The sequence below is a fragment of the Semicossyphus pulcher genome, unplaced genomic scaffold (assembly GCF_022749685.1).
Source record: "Semicossyphus pulcher isolate SPU_LCO1_2020_fin unplaced genomic scaffold, fSemPul1.0.p SCAF_13, whole genome shotgun sequence".
Lineage (NCBI taxonomy): Eukaryota > Metazoa > Chordata > Actinopteri > Labriformes > Labridae > Semicossyphus > Semicossyphus pulcher.
The window spans coordinates 5686550-5703032 of record NW_027211637.1 but is presented as its reverse complement, the minus strand read 5'-3'; the positions used below and the strand labels follow the sequence as shown (position 1 = coordinate 5703032).

The window sequence follows — 16483 nt, the reverse complement described above, 5'->3', positions numbered from 1 at the left end:
CACCACCTCCACCACCACGATGTCCTCCTTTAACGGCCAAACTCCTGCCCTTTTTAAACCCACACACAATCAGCCAGAAACTCACTAACCTCCCCCTGTCAAACACACACAAACACACAATCCATCACTAACCCAAAACTGGCACGATCCCAGAACGAGCACTGTGTGAAGGCAGCGGGAAGTGAGTGATAGAAGAAGGGTTTGAGCTGTGCTGTTTCATTTTCACATCTTCTTTCCTCTCACCTCTTCTCCCACCAGCCACCATGAGGTTCAGCGGCTTCCTGCACTTGGACCAGGTGGAAGGCCAGGAGGTATTCTACACCCCAGAGATGGAGGACCCCAAGTCTGAGCTGTTTGGAGAGACGGCCCGCAGCATAGAGAGCGCTGTAAGTCGTTATAATGTTTGGAATAAAGTTGAAGCAGCTGTAATGAAATTTATCTGCAAAATCTGCCTGAAGAAAAACATTTGCAGATGTAACTTTTTAATTTAGTTTGTTTACATGTAAGCATTAATGTCAGACTCTGAAAATGTCTTACGATGAATTAATACAATCCTCTCACAAGTGAAAAGTTGAACTCATAAGAGATTAAACTCCCTTTTCCTTAATTGTGCTGCTACAGCTTTACTCTCTCTGACAGGACCAGCAGCTAATGGGAGCTGATGTGAACAACGATGCTGCAAATACTTCTGTGTAACTTATATTGTTTATTCAGATTAGAGACTTTATCAAGCTTCTCTACTTGGCCTTTTGTTCGACTACATTTTATGATGTCACAGATTCCTGCTTTTGGTCCCATTTTGCTCACTCGTAATGAGCACCAATATACATTTTATATACCTGCTGTTGATCCAATCTCGGATCCCATCGGCTATAGTCTGATGACGATGTAGCCTCTGGAGGCAACGGTGAAAATGTTAGGCGTGTAGCTAGCGGTTAGCGATAAACAACTTCCAGTCAAGTTTTCCACTTGCTTCAACCTTTACAGAAAAAGACTGACTTTAATTAATAGGTCTTACCTTTTTTCAACATCATGATGCAGATTAGTAAAAAGTAACAATGAAGCTTTGTCAGGTCTTTCCTCAAGAGGAGAAAAGAACTACTTTTAAAATGCTTGTTTGTTGAACGGAGGTCTGATCAATCATTTCTGATGCATTAGAGGAAGTCGGGAAATCTGAATGCTGAACTGCTTTCCTGACACAGCATCAAGGGAATTTATCTCATGTTGAATTTTAGATCTAGAGCAGATTGTTAGCTGTTAGCATGCAGATGTCTGTTTATAGAGATTAATAAGAAGCTACATGATCGTCAGATGATGCTGATGGGAGTCGGGATGTTGTAACGGTGCATTGCGTTCCACCTGCTTTTGCTCTCCACACGGACTGTTGCTGATACGTGATTGGTCAATATTACTGAGACTACAAGCATAGTGCAAATGGAAACCGGAACACTTGCCTTCCCTAAGATTCACGTCCCTGCCTATAGATTACTTTCTATGTAGAATCTGTAAATAAAGATTACTGTTGATCAAATGTAGAGAAGCAACGATTCGTCCATGAATCAATTAGTGTGTTAAGAGAAGAATTGCTTTTAATTATAGATTTTTAGATTATTATCTATTACATATTATTTTCACTCAAAAATAGTAAGTTAAATGTAAATTAAAGTCACAATTTTCAGCTTTTAAAAATTGTGACGAACAGTTTTCATGATTTTTTTGACATTTTATAGACTAAACAATTTATTGATTACTTATAAAAAATAATCAGGATTAATTGATAATGAAAACAGACCTTCATTGCAGGTATGATTATATTAAGTGGAAGGTATCTACAGAGAACGATCACCATTTCTCCTCATCCCCCAGCTGCCTTAAGTCTCCTGCAGCTCGTGGTTCAGCCAAGAAAGCGTCACTGTCAGTGTTAGACTGTGTATGATGGTGATTTTTCAGAGGTCTGACAAAGCTTAAAGGAGAATGAATATTAGAGTTACATTCACGTCCAAAATCACAACTCCAAATGAATGATGATGTCGCTGTCTGATGTAAACAGGAAGTAGTTTGCGCTAATTGTGCTCCCCTCAAGTGGCTACAAAACATTAAAACAACACTTCTAAAACAACTGTCTCAAGTGTCGATTGCCACATGAGGACAGTGTTCAGCAAACGTTACAGAGTCTCACTTTGAGTTTTCTCAAGAATCTTCATGTCAAGAGTGGAAAAGCTCCTGAACAAGATTCGGAGCATCATGAGACACTAAAACTCCTCACCGAGAGCCAGACTAATCTAATTCTTTGAGCTCCTTCGGGCAGGCTCAGCGAGGCTTCATTGCAGGCTTTAACACCCCCTGAAGCTGCTGAGTAATATTCTGCCACGCTGGGCAGCAGTGATTTCTCTGCTTCGACATCTGATGGAAAAATAAGAATGATAAAAAATGTGTTTTCTGTCTGCGGTCGGGAAGGAACATATATCACACCAGAAGGAGACAACATAGCTGGGCTTGAGAAGATTGGTTACATCAGGTGACTCTTAGGAGTGAATAAGACAGGATTTTCTTTACACACTTTCACTTTGAAATAAGAAGTTTGATCATTTTGGATAAATACTCAACTCTGATTAGCTGAAGGGTGTTCATTAATTCTTGAGAATGGACACTTTCTAAGTAAATCCAATAAAACTGTGTATTCACAGTGTCACAGTTCTTCATGATTGAGCGAGCGTTGCCAAGTTGTATCTAAGTTTCTTCAGTAGTTAACAACGTTTCCATTACATACGAGCCTTATGAGATACTTGTGATTTTTTAAGATATTAGTCAAACCCTCAGATGTCACCAGCCAGGGAAACAAGGTTATGGTTTCTGAAAAACTTTAAAAAAGGTTTTAAACAAAGTAAGCTACCGGGTTAGTGCTGTCAAAAATGACGTTCGATTTTTACTTCTAAAGAAACACAAATTTTTTATTTTATTTTATTTTAACTTTAATTTACCAGGAAATTATCCCGTTGAGAAACAAGATCTCTTTTACAAGGGAGTCCTGGTCAAGACGGCAGCATAAAAAGTTTCACAAAAACAAACAACAGACTAAAAACAACATAAAAGCTTCAAGTACACAGGTTCAAACAGTACAAATATCTATTGTTGTGCTATTTGTCTACAACAGGGCATACCAATACAACGAGAGACAAACTTACTTGCAAAGATAGATTTATTTAAATATAAACATGCCTTTTAAAAGAGGGACACAGGCTTCCTACACATTGCAAAATAATCAAACAAAATAATTAGGACATTCAGTTTGATATTTTTTTACTACAATTCGGTTATATATTCAAATATTCGATTATTTGTTGACAGCCCTCTACTATGGTTTAGTTCAGCTGTTAATACATGCGCTCCATGTATAGAGGCTTAGTCCTCGATGCAGCGGCCCCCGGGTTGGACTCTGACCCTCAGCCCTTTTCTGCATGTCATGGCCCTTTCTGACTCTATCCACTGTCCTGTACAACAAAGGCAAAATGACCAAAAAACAAGTAGGATAAAGGATTTTTTATTTCTAGGGGGAGTGATCAAAGCATAAGTAGGATGATGCCCTTCAAGGTGTCCATTTTAAGAGATAAATGGCCTCAACATCACCCATTACTTCCTGATAATGAACAACTTTGTCTTTGGTATAATCCCTCTCTTAATTCACAGTCTTCACAGAATATGGTTGCTGCTTTTAATTTCAAGTACTGCATGCAAGTTTCAGGGCTAAATTTAGCTAAATTTACATTTAATTAGAAAAAACTAGCAGCTCTCTGCAGACTTGTGCAAAGACTAATTTGTCAATTATTTGCCAAACACTTCGCAGAACCAGAAAGCTGCATCTCATGTGAGACTAATTAAGATATCTCAGATATTTTTAAATCCGAGTTCTTATTTTAAATATGTGTCTTATTTGGACAGTCACGATGCCAGTTGCTCGTACCCAGCCAAGGCCGAGGCAGGCACTGAGCGTGTGCAGTAATCACAGTTTGGCCTGATCAACTTACCCAGGTCACATTTCTCTACAGTGGATCTCAGACCTTTGAACAAACGTCTCTGTTGTCAAGCCAGGGCCTCACTCCTCTGATGAAATGGGGACGCGTGTGTGCTGGTATACACAGTACACATCCACCAGCTGTTGAATTGGTGTCACAAGCCCCCACTGGGACCTAATCTACTACCTCACAGCGATTTGAGAGAGTGTGTGCATGTGTGTGCTCATTAACGCTCTTAGCCTGTGTGTCTCTGATGCCTGGTGTGCCACTTGACAGCAGCCACCCCCCCCCCCCCGCTCCTCATCTTCCAACTCACACACCATGTAGGCTACACAGATATACAATATTCACACACAAAGGATATAGCCGCAGGACATTTCTTTTGCAATGGTGCAACCTGTTAGATTTAGCGAATAATTTAGTTACAGTAAGAGAAGGAGAGGAAAGAAAAAACATCAGGAGGTTTTCAGGTCAGCGTGTCCACAGGAGATTTATCCACCGCCATGAGCCAGCTTTGGAGGATTAGTTTTTGACCTTTCACACCTCAGCCCACAAATTAAAGAAGTTCAGTACATGAAGGAAATTAGCCAAGTGTATTGATTCATCAGTGTCACTGGCCAAATCAGCAGCTTTTTTGGAGTGGTAGTGTCTGAAAACCTCAAAGTCTGAGGCCATGGTTCTCTGCCGGAAAACAGTGTACTGCCCCCTCCGGGTGGGGAGTGAGTCTCTGCCTCAGGTGAAAGGAGTTTAGGAATCACGGGGTCTTGTTCACGAATGAGGGTCAAATGGATTGTGAGATTGACAGGCGGATCGGTGCAGCGTCAGCAGTAATGCAGGCGTTGTACGGGACCCTCGTGGTGAAGAGGGAGCTGAGCCTGAAGGCAAAGCTTTCGATTTACCAGTCGATCTACGTTCCAACCCTCACCTGTGGTCATGAGCTTTGGGTAGTGACCGAAAGAATGAGATCGCGGATACAAGCGACCGAAATTAGTTTCCTCCGTAGGGTGTCTGGGCTCAGCCTTAGAGATAGGGTAAGGAGCTCGGAAATCCGGGGGGAGCTCAGAGTAGAGCAGTTACTCCTTTCACATCGAAAGGAGCCAGTTGAGGTGGTTCGGGCATCTGATTAGGATGCCTCCTGGGCGCCTCCCTTTGGAGGTTTTCAGGGTACTTTCAACTGGGAAGAGAGCCTGGGGCAGACCCAGAGCTCGCTGGAGGGATTATATATCCGTCTGGCCTGGGAACGCCTCGGAATCCCCCAGGAGGAGCTGGAAAACGTTGCTGAGTAGAGGGATGCCTGGGTCACCTTGCTTAGCCAGCTGCCACCGCGACACAACCAGGGATAAGCGGAAGAAAATGGATGATGTCTGAAAACTTCATAGCGTGTTTATTGGTTCATCAGAATGTGGGAGTTTTGTGGACAATGATTAGTTAGTAAGATGCAGATGGGGCCTGTGGAGGAGCACTCAGAAGCATCCACTGAGAGGATGCTCCAGTAAAGTGGGTTAGCAGGCCCTTTACTTTGGCTCCTGTGATTTCAAACAGCAGCTGAAGTGAGGCGGAGGATTTTGCTCTTGTTCCTTTTTTGCTTTCGAGTGTTTGAATGTTGCTGACAAGAACAGAATTCCTGGAAGTCCTGTATCTGCAACTTTTCTAAGTTCTCGCCTGAAAATCCACTTTTAAGATAAATATTGGAGCATAATTTTGGCTAAAGGCAACTCAAGTCTTACTGCTGTTCTATCACTTTTAGCTTGAGAAATATTTAAGTCGAGCCTCCTTAGGGAGCTCCTCTGGCCGTTAAAACTTGTCCACAGTGATCAGGAGCACATGTCGGGGTATAGCGCGGCATTTATCCTCTCGACTCCTGAAAACTTGTTCCTATAATTAAGGCCACATCTGCAGCTAAATGTCAATTTGTGCACCCACACCCAATACTCCGCACGCCAATTTGAGAGGCCTTCTTTCTTCCTTGGAGATACAGTACGGTCTTCAGGAATTGGACTCTCTGTTATGATAGCAAGAAGCACATTACCAGCCTCATTTATCATGTCTTCTCCCTCTCTTTCTCTCTCTTTCTCTCTCTTTCTCTCTGTCAGCTCAATGAGTTGTACAGGAAGTCGGAGGTACGCAAAGACTTCATGAGCGTTCGTGTCCGCAACCTGGCGCCAAGCAACTCCATCCTCGCCTTTGTGGAGGCTCACTTCAAACCAGGTGAGAAATCTTTGAAGAGATCAAGAAGATTTGAAAATAACGAATACTTATTAAGAAAATAATTCAGTGGAACGATATATGTGGTGGGAATCAGTCATGGTTAGTTCCCCTTTGTCTTTCAGCGAGCAAGAAATCTCAAAATGACTTACTAGACTGAAATAAAATTGGGATTTCCAGGACCATAATTACTTTCTATGCAGAATAAGCTCCCTTATCAGCATGTTTTAAGCACTTTACATTTTAAGTCGTAACTGGTGGACGTGGAGGAGAGGCAAAATTGGTTCTCTTAAGTGCTTGGTCCAGCCCTCTTTTCTTTGTAAAGTTTCTTTAAAGCTCCTGTGAGGAGTTTTTCACTGGTTATGAAACAGACTGAAATTAATTATGATTACTCTATAGGAGCTACAAAAGCAAACAGACCATCGGCGACAAGATTGATTATTTCTATATAGTTATTTTTAATGCCTGAGACTGCTGGCAGGGGGGTAGGTGTCAGATTAAGTGATTAACTGCACGCTGCCTTTGTTTACATTTTCCAGGGCAAAAATCTAAAGTGAGTGATACATCTGACTGTTAAAGAAAACAGGATGAGATTTTTGTTAAAAACCACCACTTAAAGTTGCTGAGGAACTTTCAGTTTGTGTTGATTTTGGCGCCCCCTGTGGACAAAGCCGTAGCTCTTATCTCTTTGCTGATTTTCATTTAAATAAAAGTCTGTTAAGTCACGTTCTATCGCTGAATGAGGTAACACAACGGTGATTGAGCCTATGGCCCACTGATGAAAGCCTTTGCATTTGCAGTATTACAGACTGGGTGTCTGTGGCGACTTTCGTGGAAAAAATCACAAGCGGCGCCCAGTTAGTGACGCGTTTTCCATCAGCCAGCAGTGGTTGGTCTGCCAGAGAGGGTGGGCGGAGCTAAGCGGTTGCTTTTCCGCTCTCTGCAAGTGTTGAGAGTAAACGGTAATCTACTATGGCTGAACAAACAAAGAAAAGAAGGATGACTACAAATACAACTTCAAAAATAAGTGAAAATCCAAAGAAAAAGTAACAAATTCGAGGCTCAGATGAAGGCAAACAGTCTAAAAAGAAAAGCGACCGTGGACGTCTGGTTAAATTGGGAAGCGTCCTCCCGCAATTAGCGTATACCATCATTAGGGGGCGCCCCAGAGAACGAAACTGAGCTCTTCAAGATCGTCTGTTTAAGTGGTGATTTTTAACATAAAATCTCATCCTGCTTTCTTTAACAGTCATATGGATCACTGACTTAAAATTTTGCCCTGGAAAATGTAAACAAAGGCAGAGTTCAGTTAATCGCTTTGCCTTCACTAAGTTCAGTTCATAACAACATTATGGATAATATATATATATTTTTAAACTAAAAGCTATTGTAAAACAGCAGCCTTAATGTACTTGCACATTGCTCCTCTCAGCGATCCTGCAAACTCCTAATGTAAATGTGGCGTTACAGAAACAAACTATGGCCATGACTCAGTCGTAATGCTTCGCTTGCAATTGGAACACTTCATCCTTGTGCCAAAAGTGACCCGGTCCAAAAAAATCCTTATCATAGTGCATTTCTGATGCAGAAGAAGGTTAAAAACTTCTAAACATTTCTATTTATAAAATAAAATATTTGGAGGGTTGTGCATCCTTGGCAGAGCTGCGTGCTCTTTGAGTGCTTTCTACTTATTTTTTATTTGGCTCATTATATTGTCAAGCACGGAATGTTTTTCCTCATTAGTATTTTTTTTCTTAATTTTCTTCTCAATGCCAACTTAATCTTTTGCTTGCAACAATTTGGCCCAGTACTTAAAAAGGGAAACATCATAAAAAGGTTTTTTTCTTACCTCTGCTGAGATGAGTTTTTGTGTTTCATCAGAGCCAGGAAAGTTCCCCACACAGGTGAGTTTGTTGGCTTGTGCTTTACAGTACAAAGAACAAGGAAGGAAAGCAGCTGTTCATCTCAAGTTGATTGACAGGTGTCTTTTTTGTTGCCATGACTTGAAAAACAGCTACACAAGGGTTATTAATGTTTACTTAATCATCATTTTTTTCAGATTGCATCCATTTTTTGTAACTGTATGAATCCAGCTAAGAATGATGTGCTTCATACCATGACTCAGCCTTTACGCTCCTTTCTGCTTTTATGAGCGTCGTATAGCTTCCTTTTATAACCTTCATACGGGGCGAGGGATACTGTTAAGTGGCGCTCCTCCATGGCCAGTAAGGCGAACATCTGTGGCGAATGTTATGAGAGCATTTCATCTTTTAAAGAAACGGACAAGCGGGTGGAGGACAAGTGGTCTCCAGAGACCCTCTACATGTCATACATGGGGCTTTCTGATATACCCATTGTACCAAAAAGAACCTTGAGTCCTTTATTTGCTTTGGAATGCTCCTGAGAGGTCTGCTCATGAGTGCTTGTACCTCTTGTTTATTGTAGACACGAGATACACGGTGGAGGACATAGAAGGAGCCCTGCTGAAACAGCTGAAGGCCTCTAAAGATACCAGCATCGCAGTGAAGAAGCCGGAGGACGAGAATATTCGCTTCACCAATTATGGTAATACATTGTGGACTTAACAGGAGTGTGTGGGGATTAATAGAATAAAAAGGGGGGGTTTAAGATATTCATGAGGTTATTTATCAAAGGTTTAACAGGTCTTAGAGTAAATATTCATACTTTACCGTTACTCTTTTTCTTTCTCTAATTCCCTTTGTTCTCTCCTGCTGTGCTTACAGGCCTCTCCTCCATCCCCTTCTTCACCACCACTACCACCACCACCACAGCGTCACTCACCACAGCTGCTCCAACCACAGCTGCTCCCACCACTACCACCACCACCAGGCCTCCGCCAACCACCGCTTACTTCACCCGCCGGCCTTACAACGGCAGACGTACCACCACGACTTCAGCGCCAGTCACGACACTGCGACCAATCCCCGCGAAAACGGAAGCTGTCACCACCACTGCGCCGCCTCCAGTCACCACCATCTCCCACGTCAGGAGCAGACTTCACCACCAGAAGCCATGCAGCTCCCACCCCTGCCTCCACGGGGGCAGCTGCGAGGACGATGGCACCGACTTCAGCTGCAAGTGCCCCGCCGGGCGAGGAGGCGCCGTGTGTGAGAAGGGTGAGCCGGCTCTTTTTCTCTTCATATCAGGAACGATTTTTTCTCCTACATTGCTTCTCTTAAATCAAAGTTCAAAGTCTGAGCCGATTTTAAATTCATCTGAGAAAACCAGCTGGAACAGACTTCCTCTATAATCATTAGTACTATTGCAATTAACACTTTCAAAGCAACCACCAAAGGCTGACTTTAACAGTGATTATATAGTAACTTAGAGGGTTTAAGGCGCTCCGCTTTCCATTGTGCCTGTCATGCCTTTCAGGTGTTCTATAATCACTGCCAACCACATCCTCAAGTGCTTTAATGTATTTATGAAGCAGCAAAAACATGCCATTATAGCACATCTTTTATTAAATGAATGTTTTATTTATTGAAACCTCATTTCACAGAAACGGTGAAATGTAGTTCTTGTGTTAAGTAGAAGTTTTATCTAAATGTAGCTTCACAAAGTGGCTACAAAGTTACATTAAAGGAGGTTTTAAGTGGTTCTTAAATATTCTCTGTATAATACTGATGGCTCTGTGTGACCTACAAACACAAACCAGAACATCAGCTAGAAGATGACTTGTTCTATATAGTTATTTTTAATGCATGTCGACACGATATACAGCGCGCAGAACTAAAGAGCCTCTCTTTTTCACAGTGAGTAGAACATTAGTTGGTTAAAGGGAGCAGGAGGAGATTTTTTATTAAGATACTATGTTTGCATTTACAGGACAGTAGTAGAAAAGATACAAGATGTACCACCTAGTCCGCAGGGGCTGCTAAAATCAACACAAATTTCCACATAGTTGCTTTAAGCAGCCGTGTAAGGAATAACTTGCAGTAAGTGCTGGAATATTTAAATGCAAAGTAATGTGGTCACAGATGTGGAAAGCTCACCACAACAGGAACGTGCACAGAGCCCCTGCCCTTGTGCCCCCAGAGTCGAAAAGTACCCTCAATTTAAAAGATACATATACAGTATATAATGTTTTTTAAATTCTATCAAATATAAAGACGGAAAGGTAAAGTAGTATCCACAAAATATAAGCCTTATCAATTTAGGAAGTACTCCCCTCCCAAATGATTTCGTCTCAATCAATCAATTAACTTTTCAGAGCGTCTTCCTTGTCACCCCAGTTACAGTGAATATCACTCAGGTAGGCACTATTTTAATTATGAAATCAACCGAAACAACACTTACTTTTTATGTTATCCATTAAAAAAAAAAAAAACTTCTCAAAGAAACCACTGACCTAACGAGACTGAAACCGTCTAAACAGCTGAACACTGACTGACTGCATTACTCTCCTGTAAACATGTCAGAACTGTGGTTTCTTTGTGGAATAATGTGGTTCCGGAGAATACAAACAGTTCCCATGTTATCAACATAATGTGAGATTATGGATGGCGGCGGTGTGACAACATCAGGGTGGGAATTAGTGCATGTTGGTGGAGCAAGTCCTTTTATTTTTTTTGCTTGTGCCCCTGCCCCCAAAAATGTCTGTGCACGGCCCTGGACCACAATCAGAGCTCTAGGGCCAAGCGTTGGTTTCACACTAACTTGAAGACAAAGAGTGGAGGTGTGATAGAGTCAGACACGTCATGTATCCTCGGTGGCTGCAAATCCAACTTATCTCAAGTGATTCTATCAGATTCAACACCTCAGAAGAAAGCAACTGCTGAGCCGTTCACCAAAGGCAACGCGGAGTCCAATCAGCTCCACAGAAAAAATCATAAATCAAGGAGAAGTTCTTGAGAAGCACAACTCTTTTGTTTCCTCCCTCTTACCCCACTTTGGGATTTTTGGGGATGAGGAGCAACCTCACACAGCTGCATCTTAAGATAATTGACAGTAATTGCTTTGATGGGGATTAGCTGGTGATAATCAGTGTGTATCTTTCAGTTAGAGTGGCTAAATGCAGTCACACACACACACGAACTGCACGCCAGCCTCCCCCAGATCAATCAAGTCATTAGAAAAGAGGCAGCTCATCAGCTGCCATTCTCCTCAGAGAGACGGACGGAACGACAGATGGATGGAGAGAAAAGGAGCCCGGGGGAGAAAATGGATGATAATAATCATAATTGTCGAGTGGCGGAAAAACAAAGGTTTCCTGTGTGCGTGTGTGTGTGAGCATGAGAGCGTGAATGTGTGTGACATGAGGGTGGGCCTTCTCCTTTTGAGAAACTCATCAGAAAAACATCGTTCCTGAAACAAACTGACAGAAAGGCTCTAACTCAGGGACACACCACCTCCACTCTCACTTAATTATGCACATTAAACGCCATGATAAAGCAAATCATGTAGTAATGACAGGAGTGGCTTGTTGTCTTCCTTCCTCCACAGTGATCCATTACTTCATCCCGTCATTCGGAGGCCAGTCATACCTGGCGTTCCAAACAATGACCGCCTATCACACGGTCCGCATCGCCATGGAGTTCAGAGCATCCGAGATGACCGGCATCCTGCTCTACAACGGCCAGGAAGGCAAGAAGGACTTCATCTCTCTGGCTCTGGTCAACGGCAAAGTCGAGCTCAAGTGAGTGTTGTGAAAGTAAAAGGTTGCATCGGCATTGGTTTTAGCTGCTTTTGCTTGATTACATTTGATGAAACTCAAATGATCCCCCTGGGGAAACATGGTCATTGCAGCGGCAGCCGGGAGAGGGTGTAGATAAGAGTAAAACAAATAGAGAGCGCTGAAGATAATGAGGCAAATAATTACGGCAAGAAAACATGCTGCAAACACCACGGCCAGAAATAAATAAAGACACAGAAGCTTCTTGACAGATTTGCAGGTTACGGCTACGGAGACATGCTTTCTGAAATGTGTGCAAACTTGTAAATGAGCTGTTCACATGATCACGTTTGCAGATGGTGCAGACATATGGACACAAATATGTGTAGCATATCCAAATTTAGCATTGATATGTAGCATGAGCATCCAGAAATCTTATAATATGCATTCAGGAAATGAGTATGGAGTTAGTATTGTAGTATCAGAGTAGTAGTTTTTTTATCACACTGTATACCTTAAAGTTACATAATAATAGGTTGCACTAGGCTATTAAAGGTTATAAAACGTATAAAACGTTATAAATCAATGCGAATAGTGTCTTCTTTAAGGAAATATTGGGTTTCCACAGCAACGTTATTCTCTGTGATTAGTAAAGTATTTTATTCCCTTCTAATTATATAGCATTATTTATGTTTACACAATTTGTCCATTACATTTTACAACAGTGAAATATTTCACTGGAGCGGTTTGCAGCCATGAGAGTCAGCACCTCCAACTCCGAGGTCATGGTTCTCTCCCAGAAACCGCTCGATTGTTCCCTACGGGTGGGATGAGAGGTGCTGCCCCAAGCCAAAGAGTACAAGTATCTCGGGGTCTTGTTCACAAGAGAGGGTAAAATGGATCGTGAGATTAACAGACGGGTCGGTGCAGCATCAGCAGTATTGCAGGCGTTGTGCCGGGCCGCCATGGTGAAGAAGGAGCTGACCCGTAAGGCGGAGCTCGCAAATTAGCAGTCGATCCACGTTCCAACCCTCACCTGTGGTCTTGAGCTTTGGTTAGTGACCGAAAGAATGAAGTCAGGGATACAAGCGGCTGAATTGAGTTTCTTCTGCAGGGTGTCGGGGCTCAGCCTTAGAGATAGGGTAAAGAGCTTGGACATCTGGAGCGAGCTCGGGAGCTATATATCCCACCTGGCCTGGGAACCCCTCGGAATCCCCCAGGAGGAGCTGGAAGATGTTGCTAGGGAGAGGAATGTCTGGGCTAACTTGCATCCAAGAAAATGGATGGATGAAATATAAATTTAAGATCAGATTACATTTACATTCGTATAGCATTTTTATTACATGCTTTATTTACGTGTTTGTGATTGGATTGATCTGTCATCTGATACAACCATTGTGTATAAATTTGAATTTGTAACAAGAGTGGTTTAGCATCGTGCTTCCTTCTAATTTGAGTACTCACCTGAAACACGTTAAATCCCACTCGTATAAATCCCGTAATGCACCTGCTTTGTCTGCCTGGTAAACACCCATATCATTCAACCTCCATGCCCTCACTTTATTTGTATTTGTAGACCCAGAGCCCGGCTGGATATCACTCCCTGTGACCGGTTAAATTAGTGTAGACCCCTTTTAGGATTTACGTGTAACAGAATTTGAACACTGTGGTTTTTAAGGCTAGTATCACCTTTGAATGTGGACAGCTGACTGTAAACAAAAGTTCCATCTAATACATTTAAATTGGACTATTTTCTGCCTGAAACTTAAACAAACACTTAGTATTCCTCTCCTCCTCCACAGTTGGATTGTGTGCATAGAAAATGATTTGGGGAAAGGCAGCATCCTCAGAACAGACATGAGTGAACTAATTAGAGATTCTGCACCACGTCTTTTTTGTGTTTTGGACCCATTATTTCAAACACCATCAGTATTTCTCATCTTTTTGGTCTTGTGTTTCAACCTAACCCCTCGAAGCCCGTTCAGCTCCTCGCAACCTGGCCAGGTTAGATTTCTCTGTTCGGAGGGAAATCAATAGCAAACTAAAGGAGATCATTAGTCACTTTGGCTTTCAAATGGGGCTCTGCCTCACTTCCAGAAATACAGCTGTGAGATTACCACCCACAGCTCTGCAAATCCAAGACGTGGGGAGAAGAACTAATTATTTGTGGCAGATAATTGCTCACAGGTTGTGCTAATGCAACCATATGTGTGGGTGCACATACACGACAGCTCTTCTCTGTGACGATATGGCCTTTTTTCACAACAAAACCTCATTAGATAAAAGGTTTAATTAAAAAGAGGGTGTGAAAGACATTTTTTAAGTGAGTAACTGCCTCATTCCAGGCACATAGTTTGCAATCCCAGATGGGAAGTCCTGTACCTTCTTTCTTTCATCCATCTCTGTCTTGTTGAGCAATGTGAGCTGATTTTTTCTCCCCATTAGGTGTAGAAAATAACCTTCCCAAGTCCTGTAAACTTATCTGAAGTTTGATACTGAGCGTCTTCCTCCTCTTCTCAGGTTTAACACAGGTTCGGGCACAGGCACACTGATCAGCAAAGTGCAGATCAATCAGGGCCGCTGGCATCAGCTGGTGGTGACCCGCAACAGACGCAACGCCATGCTCAGCGTGGACAACGAGCCGCACATCGAGGGCGAGAGTCCACGCGGCACAGACGGCCTCAACCTGGACACCAACCTGCTGATTGGAGGAGTGCCTGAAGAAATGAAGCTGGAGTAAGACCTTCTATCTACAGATGCACATTGTTAGGATGAAATTCAGGGAGGGAATTACATCAGACAGAAGTCCATTAACTGTAGTTCCTCTTTAATGAAAGCTTTTAGTTTTCAGTCCAGCACTTTGAATCACATTTTTTTTTGCATTTTGCTGACTTTTTTTTCCACTATGGAGTTATCTTTATTACGTCTTAATTTCATAGTTTGGGGAAAAAACAATCAGCCTGTGCCCCCTTTTAAATAATAGTTCTAAACACAAATGTATTTATAATTTTGTTTCATTCATAAAGTGCTTCACAAAGGAAGCTAAATATAAATGACAAGTCAGAAATCATCTGGTTCTAAAAGAAATAGGGCTGTACTTCAAAGTCATGCCAGTTTACTTGAGGTAAATCATATGCAGCACTACAATCAACTCTTCCTTGTAAACAGTAAGCACTTGAAGTCAATCAACAACTAGAATAAGACTCAAATAATTCCCCAACCTCATCCCTTATTAAAGGATTTTCAAGCACATAAAGTTGTCCTTGCTCGAAGCTCAGTATTATTAAATGATGGCTAGTAAGGTTATAATTATATCTGCAGGCTCTGTCAATCTTTTATGTTGAAAGAAGGCTTTAAATTCATCGCATTCCTTCTCTTTCCTCAGCGTGAGGGAAAGAACAGGCGTGTCCGCAGGTCTGGTCGGCTGCATCCGCCTGCTGGATGTCAACAACCGGGTGCTCAACCTGCAGGAGAGCGGTGGTGACAGTCTGTACGGCAGCGGCGTGGGTGAATGTGGAAACAACCCCTGCCAGCCGAATCCCTGCAAGAACGGCGCCGCCTGCCAGGTCAAAGAGGCAGAGATGTTCCACTGCCAGTGCAGAAAAGGATTCTGGGGTAAGAGGCTTCGGTAATGCAGTTGTGCAGCTCAGCGGTGTGCCTAATGGGCGTACTGGGATTTCTCACAGAGAGGTTTATTCCAGGGAAATAAGAAGAAAATATTTAAATTCATGTGTGAATTTTTGCTGACTTTTCTTCCACCCACCCATTAAAATTATGTTTATATCTCTGCATTGCCTTCTCTTGTGGGATTCACTGTGGTCATGAGTTTCTCGTAAATCCTAAGTAAGCTTGACAGCCTAATTTGACTGTGTAACTCGTGCCCCCAGCAGGAGCGCTGAAAGTCAGTTTGTAAACACCAACAGCACCAAATCTGTGTGTCCGACACAGAAATGAGAGATTAAAGGTTGACGCGGCACAGACAGACATGAAAACTTTCACCAAATGCTCAGTGAACGGCCTTTGGCCTATCTCTTCTTCCACATCCTTCCCTCCTCTTTTTCTCTCCTTCCAGCAGATGCCAACTAACAAGCAACTCAGAGAGATACAGTTATGAGCAGACGCCATCGGGGCCCAGCCAAGCGTGCCCCTTGCTGGTTGTACCGCAGCCTGCTGCAGAAAGTTTCACACCAGAACCAAATTAATTGTCAGAGATAACTTTTATGCTTGAATAGTAAAGAGTTTTATACTCACATCGGGGCAGCTCAGTGGTTAGGGAAGGCACCTTTAGCCAAGCTTTAAAAGCCCTTTTTGCTTGAATTTAAAATGTGGATCAATAAAGTATCACATTACATTATTATTGCCTTTTATATAAGAGGTGCTTTTATGTTTCGTTGTTATTGAGAAGCCTGAGAAGAAGCAGAGATAATCCTCCACTCTAGAGACGCATCGCTGCGATCCGACTTGTGTTGGCAACATGGTGTTAAATGAATGGTGATAATGAGAATTGGAGCGTTGCCTGCAGACTCACATTCGAGTTAATTTTGTCATCATGTCAGTTTAAAAAGTGCCCAAGATTGCCGGTCTCAATGGGAGGGACGGATCACAGAAAAACAAGGAGAGAGAATATATG

General features: G+C 42.4%; 1 protein-coding gene across 2 annotated transcripts in view; it reads left to right on the top strand.

The window, feature by feature from the left end:
* The window catches only part of agrn (agrin), a 206628-nt gene that overhangs the window by 157813 nt on the left and 32332 nt on the right, over positions 1 to 16483 (top strand). For both annotated transcript variants that reach the window (XM_069659364.1, XM_069659363.1), the window contains exons 19-25: positions 259 to 386; positions 6107 to 6221; positions 8664 to 8783; positions 8963 to 9355; positions 11685 to 11877; positions 14374 to 14589; positions 15239 to 15468. In XM_069659364.1, the coding sequence (XP_069515465.1) occupies positions 259 to 386; positions 6107 to 6221; positions 8664 to 8783; positions 8963 to 9355; positions 11685 to 11877; positions 14374 to 14589; positions 15239 to 15468 (1395 nt within the window). The remainder of the gene's footprint in view (positions 1 to 258; positions 387 to 6106; positions 6222 to 8663; positions 8784 to 8962; positions 9356 to 11684; positions 11878 to 14373; positions 14590 to 15238; positions 15469 to 16483) is intronic.